Source organism: Arachis ipaensis, chromosome B07 (assembly GCF_000816755.2).
Source record: "Arachis ipaensis cultivar K30076 chromosome B07, Araip1.1, whole genome shotgun sequence".
NCBI lineage: Eukaryota > Viridiplantae > Streptophyta > Magnoliopsida > Fabales > Fabaceae > Arachis > Arachis ipaensis.
The window spans coordinates 123211290-123218308 of NC_029791.2; the positions used below are offsets into that span (position 1 = coordinate 123211290).

The 7019-nt window shown below is 32.1% G+C and overlaps 2 protein-coding genes across 3 annotated transcripts in view; one reads left to right on the forward strand and one right to left on the reverse strand.

Annotated features, from left to right (window-relative positions):
- On the forward strand, nucleotides 984-3860 carry LOC107606228 (neuroguidin-B; the record flags this gene model as incomplete). 2 transcript variants are annotated; one of them, XM_016308247.2, is given in 8 exon segments in its annotated part: nucleotides 984-1028; nucleotides 1126-1213; nucleotides 1638-1817; nucleotides 1907-2089; nucleotides 2188-2361; nucleotides 2459-2610; nucleotides 2740-2866; nucleotides 3520-3860. In XM_016308247.2, coding segments are annotated over 8 exon segments (961 nt in total), but the record flags the coding sequence as incomplete, so codon positions are not given.
- The window catches only part of LOC107606229 (protein CLT2, chloroplastic), a gene marked incomplete in the record, with an annotated part of 7045 nt that continues 5028 nt past the window's right edge, over nucleotides 5003-7019 (reverse strand). Inside the window, 3 exon segments of the mRNA XM_016308248.2 lie at nucleotides 5003-5514; nucleotides 5660-5785; nucleotides 6250-6373. Of these exon segments, the coding sequence (XP_016163734.1) occupies nucleotides 5357-5514; nucleotides 5660-5785; nucleotides 6250-6373 (408 nt within the window).

Below are 7019 nucleotides of genomic sequence, written 5' to 3' on the forward strand. Positions count from 1 at the left end.
GAGAGAGAGAGAATATTTTTAAATAACAAAAAAAAATTAATTATTTTTATTTGTGCAACATACTTAACACTTAATTAAATGTAAAAATATATACATTATTTTTTTTAAGTTTTAGATAATGAATGTTAAAATTAATTATTAATAAAAATTTCACATTAAAATAATAACTAAAAGATTATTATTTGATTTTTTTATCTACGAAGACTTTAATCTTCTTAGTCGATGGAGACTTTTGTCTCTTACGACTTTTTTGTAAAACTAGTTTGATTTTATAAATCTTTTAGTGTCATGATCTATAATATCAAAATAAAATTGACACAATTTTAAAAATTTATATTTTTGTAATATTATTACGGACAAAAATATTAGTCTATATATAATTTTGACACAAATAAAAAATATTATAAACAAAATTAAAATATTATAAATATTTTTAAAAAATTACAAATATTAATAAAAAAGATTTATCTCTTTCTTTACGAACGTGGGAAACGATACACTTAATTGTTTTTTATTTATTTAATGAAAAACGATTCTTTAAATTTTACTATAACCCTACATGACAGATCCATATAATTTCAAAGCATACTTTTTCCTCTAAATAAAATTGTTAATTGCACCTTGAGGAATGGAAATTGGAAAGAGAAAGGATGTTGCATTTCGTAAATATGACACAGCATGTTTGGGGTCATAGTGTAAGAACAAAATATTTCACCAACAGTTAAAAAGATAAGTTGGACAAGATAAGTTGGATATGGAGGTGGAAAAAAGTTAGACGATCTGTCTTGATCTGGTCTATTATAAAAGCTATATAATTTTAGACTCTTTTAAAAGTTTAATATGTTAATAGGTCAAACTCAAATTTTTTAATTAGTTTTATTGGATATGACCAAAAACAAAAAACAGAAAAATAGAAAATTGAAAACCCTTGCTAAGCCCCTGTCTCTGGTTTCCATACTCATCCGCCACACCCTCTCTCTCTCTCTCTCAAGCATGGAGAACGCTGCAAACGATGATGCAAATCAAAAGTAAGTTCTCTCCTCCTTTTTTTCTTCTCCGTACGATGCAATCGATCTCTCTATTGTTCTACATAATAACGACTTCGTTGACTCGTTGTGGTTTCAGAGAAGCTCCTCATCTTGTTGCGTTGTTGAAAGAAATGAAGGAAGGACTCGACACCGTGAATCGCAAAATCCAATCCTTAACTGCCAAGGTTCCATTCATATGGAATATTCACTCCATTAATTTTGCTCAAAAATATATACTGAATTTTATTTTATAGCACTTAGTTAACTATCCAAAGTAACTTGCTATCAAGGACACACCCAACACATGATACAGTAGTCAATATTGATAGTTTTGACTTATATAAATGCTTCACTTTTGTATAAATCTTGAAAATATAAACACATATATCCGGTGTTTCAGTGTTTGTGTGTTGTCATTGTATAAATTCAGTATGTCCGCGTGTCCATGCCGGTGTTGTTACCGGTGTTTCATGGGTAATTTGATGATACTTTACTGCATTGGTAGCGAGTACTCTTTAATACATTTAGTAGATATGTTAATGGGAAAAACAAGTAATTTGATGTACAACTTTAATTCTTCTGTTTTCGCCATGTTTGGATATGTATCAGGTGAAAGAGGATCAATATCCTACAGCAGATGGGTTCAGTTATCTTGAAGCTAAAAATTTGCTGCTTTTGAACTATTGCCAATCCCTTGTTTACTACTTGTTGCGCAAGGCGAAGGGGTTTTCAATAGAAGAACATCCAGTTATTAGAAGCATTGTAGAGATAAGATTATTTTTAGAAAAGGTCTGGTTTTATATATCTCTTTCTCCTTTGTATATTTAATATTGTAATGCTTACATTTTAGGAGTTTGACATCTTTGTTTCTGTTGCAGATTCGGCCAATTGACAAAAAACAACAATACCAAATTCAGAAACTCATGAAAGTTGGTGAAAATGCCACTAGAAGTGAGATTCCAAGTGAGAAGGAGGGGGTTGCATCTGATAAGGCTGAGGATGTGTCAAAGTATCGCCCGAATCCTGACATGCTTGTTAGCAAATCGGATTTAGCAGCTCAGGTGAGCGGGTAAAATTGTTGATTTGATATGCTGAAGGATGACAATATGATGCCAACGACTTGCATTTTTTTCCCTAATAACTTGATTCTTGAATGCAGGATGGTGATGATGTATATCGTCCTCCGAGATTCGCCCCTGCTTCCATGGAGCTAGAGAGAACTTCAAAGCAAGAAAGGAATGCCTTGAGAAGGGAAAAAGAGATTTTGAAACAAGCTAAGCAAAGTCATTTTATCAGGGAATTGATGGATGATATGGATGAAAGACCTGAGGAGGTGATCCCATGTTGTGATGGTTTTCCCTTGCTATTGATCGTAATGAATTAATGAGTTACATAGTGATTTTTTCTTTCCGGGCTGCTTACTTTCACAGGTAAGAGAATTTGAGGGAAATAGTAAAGAAGTTGATAGATATATTGCCAAGATGGATGAGCGTGCTCAGCAAGAGGAAGAGTTGTTCACTCGTGTTCCTCTAACAAGACAGGAGAGGAAGAGAGAGAAATACTTGAAGAAATCAAGAAATGGGTATGATGAATGTTAGGATTAGGAATGCTTGCCAGATTTTTCTGCTGTCTTCATTGAATGTTTATGCATGCGTTTTCATTTATGTACATGTTTTTTCCCTACTTAGAATCTGTTTCTATTCTGTACCAGGATGCAAGGTCTTACAGAAAGTTTCTTTGATGAAATTAAGTCATTACCCTTTGAAAATAAAGGTGGTGAGGATATAATGGGCTCCAGTAAGGGTGGCAGCAGAAATGGGAAGCTAAAGAAGCGAAAGGCATGTACTTTTAATACTTTGAAATTGTTTTTCAAACTTTATAAAACTAATAAACATATAGAATTTTATTTCAGTTGAACTCCGGTGGTTGTAGTTCATCTATGCTATTTCATCACAGTCCCAATTATATTTGACATTCACTTGTGTTGCGTTTGGAAGAGAGACAGAGACTAAAAGATAGAGACTGAGAGACAGAGACTAAATTAAGTATCTATATTGTGTTTGGTGTAAAATGTATTGGATTGAGTTATATCTTAGTATCATATTTGGTTTAAGATAAATATGTACATTGAGGGGTAGATTTGGAATTTGAAAAGTTCAATGAGAGTATTTTTGGAAAAAAAATGTTAAAAAAGTTTCAGTTTTCATTCGTAAAAATTTTAGTTCCATGTGTCTTCACTTTTTTGAGGTACTAAAGGGACTGAAATTGTGTCCTAGAACTGAAAATCACCAAACACAATACTCAGTCCCAGTCCCATTCCCAGGAAACAAACGTAGCCTTGTAGATACCTTATATATTACCTCAATCCCCCGCCTTTTTCCATTTATCTACTATGTCAGATTTGGTGGAGTTATCCCAATTACAATTTAATATGTTGAATTTTAGTATTGTGCTGTTACTATTTGACTAACAATTTTATGCTTCCTTGCAGAGGAGACATTGAATAAACAACAAAAGGCACACGTCCTAAACAAAACTGCTATCTGGGAATTGGAAAAAGTAATTCTAGTTTCAACGTAAAGGAATCTATGGCGGAAAGAGCTGGTCTTGGAGAATTTTTCTTCTTTTAGTTTGATTATTTTGTTTCAGATGAGGGAGTGGAGCTGTGTTCAAAGTGGGGTTAGATTTTAGTATTCCGTACTCCTTTGTTGTAATTCTTATCATCATCGTCATCATCTTTATCTAAATTGAAAGGTAGGATTGGATACTTAGTTTATTGGGAGAGTCAATAGACTGCAACAGAAATGAAATGAGTGTTTCTTTTATTTTTTATTTTTTTTTGCTATTATTGATTTGCGATCAAATTTGGAACTTAGCATGAATTTGACTGTGGACCTACCGCATTATATTTCCAGGACTGGTGGAGTATTCTATGCTTTTAGACATCATATGTGATGTTTTGCCATTTGCATTAGTCCATGGGCTAACATGGGGTCACCACTTTGTTTAGCATCGAATAAGTTGTCATCATCAAGATTCAAGATTATTAAACTGACATAACAAAATGGATTATTAAACCCTCAAATTAAGAGTTTTACAAAGTTTAGGTTTTTAAATCAAACTTGTGAGTAAATTCAACGAATTTATTATTTGATTAATTGAGTTTTATAATTCAAGCTTATTTAAATTCTACTAGTTCAAGTGAATTTGCGACTAAACTTTAACGAATTTATTAGTTCAATTTTATAATATAATAAATTCCACTTATTGTAAGTTAATTTTGGTAACTTTATTTGTCATATTAAAAGTCTACTAAGGAAAGATATTGTATATAAATTGATCATCCTTGATCTCAAATAAAAAAAGTTACAGAAAAAAAAAAAGGTTAAAAGTATCTATTAGTTACATGACGACATAATATATATATTACGTTGTTTATACTTTATACTAATAGCACATGTTAAGTATGGAAGACATGAACAAAAGAGAAAATGATAATGCAAAAAAAAAAAAAAAGGAGAAAATTATCTTTTTCATTTGAGAGAACAAACACAAGTATATGGAGGCTTTAATCATGAATGCACTTTGTAAAAGAACATGCCCAACGATAATTTTATGGTCAGGAATCCAACTTCATACACCGAAAAGAAACACAAAAATTAATATTTTTGTATTTTATTTAGTGATAATTTAAATATAAGATATAATAAATAATAAAAAATATAATTTACCTTATTTTTTCTTTCACATCAAATTTAGAAAAAAAATAAAATGGTAAAAAATGTTATTATAAAAAATTAATAGTGACAATACAAGAGAAAAAAATTGTGTTTCTGTCCAATATCTCTGTAAAATATATTAATTCAATGTTCTATGACACTATTTCTGTCCATATTTTATTTACTAAATACGATTTTGTGTTTTTATATTCGTGTCTCAATATTCTGTGCTTGTGAACAAGGCAACCATAGTGATAGACTTAAAACACTTTTCTTTTCTGTTAAATGTATACTTCCGGAGCTTATGTGGCATATGTAACTTAACTATTCAACAAAAGACTACAATGAAAAAATGATCCAATCGCTTAGACAAATTAAAGACAGTGAAGAGAAATAGAAATTGAACTGATCTACCTCACTCTCTAATCAGAATCTAAAAAATAATACTAGTAAAAAATACTGTACATGAGTACACGTACAATTGGACAAAGTCAATAAATACATTTCACCAAGATAGATTGCCTCAAGACTGATAGATGAGTGAGTAGATAGGCTGCTTGGTAGTTTGGGAGTTACTTCTCAGCAATGGTTTTGTGGAACGGATGTGCTTCAATCAGATTTAGTACTATTCTTGGCAGGTCTGGTTGTGTCATACAGATAAAGACCAGATACAAGGATGGCGCAGCCAACTACAAAAACTGGGCTCAGGCTTGTTCCCTCGGGAAGATAAGGCAACGGAAGGGAAAGAATGATGACGGAAATCGGCACTGCAAATCATAACCAAACATGAGCTAAATATGTTCAAAAAAGAAATCAAGATGTCCACAAGACAGGCAACAAATTTTATTGGAATGTTATGCAATGCTAAAGTAACTAATTAGTAGAATTCAGAGAGAGAAAGAGAGCATCTACCTGATAACATTACCATAAGAGAAGCAACAACTGCAGAGGAGGTTTTTACCACGTTAAGCAACGATATATTGAATGCCAAGTTGGTAACTATATAAAGCAGGGGAAGCCAGGGAGCACCGTCACAGCCTACGACATGATGAACGAAAGTGGCCAAATTACAACTTGGGACAAGAAAGTTTCGAACAAACTATTAACGGGAAAGAAGAGCTTATAGATTCTCATTTTGATTGATTGGATGTAATGAAAGTCATCAGGGTTTATTGCCACCAAGCTCTCTTTTTTTATCTAGATTGGGCATATTTAAGAAATTCTGATCTGAAACATTTAAAACTATGATTCCACCATATAGGGTAGGTTATAAAATTATGATATGAAACTTGGTGAACCACATTGCAGTTGGAGATCCTAACATCAGAATCCCATGTTTTCGGTGAGATTTAAGTCACACAACGTGAAATTGGAATGTAGACGATAATACGAATGCACCCTAAAAAATGCCATGCTCATAATACATAATCTGATAGTGTTCTAAAAGCTAGATGATGTGGCAAGGCATGTACATCAATTCCGGTCAATGTATTAGAGCTTACTTGATTTATGAGTTCCAAGGTTCAGAAAGCAACCAGCTCCACTTTTAAGATACGAAGGAAGTTGAACGAATGGTATGCCTTTCAAGTTAGAAAGTAAAGGTAGAAAAAGAAGTACAAACAGAGCCTACAATATATACCAGAATCCAATCATAAATATACCTCAAGTTCTAGGTAATAAACATAAAAAGTCCAAAAGTAAACTTGAAATGCCAATAAAATAGTGTTATGGACTCAAACTCAATGCAAACTGAAAACCTAATAGATTTTTCATGCAAGATATTAAATTCTCATTTGTGATCCATAAGATAGTGAAATCAAACATCGAGTATAAGCCATATAATTTTTCATCATGAAATTTCAGATAACCTTACCTCATGGTGTAACTATTGAAATTATAGGGGATGAATTGAAAAGAAGCAATAGAATATTAAACTAATGGTCCTATTCACATTAATATTTTATTTCGAGTAGCAACTAGGGAAAGCATATGGTCCAATAAACCAAAAATAGTAATGAGAAACTACAAAGTTATTTTGGTATTCTAAAAGCCAAATGTATGGATTTTGAAAGGTACGGTAGGTAACTGCAATTCATATTGCATTTAAATCATCTCTAGTACTACAGCAAGTTATACCTGAAAGCCAGATCCAAAAGAATTGACAACAAATATATCTAGCGACTTCTGCTGCAGGTGAACAAGTCATATACGTCAAATCATGCCCATACATGAAAATATGAAATGCCAACTGAAGACAAGGTCAACTGATCTT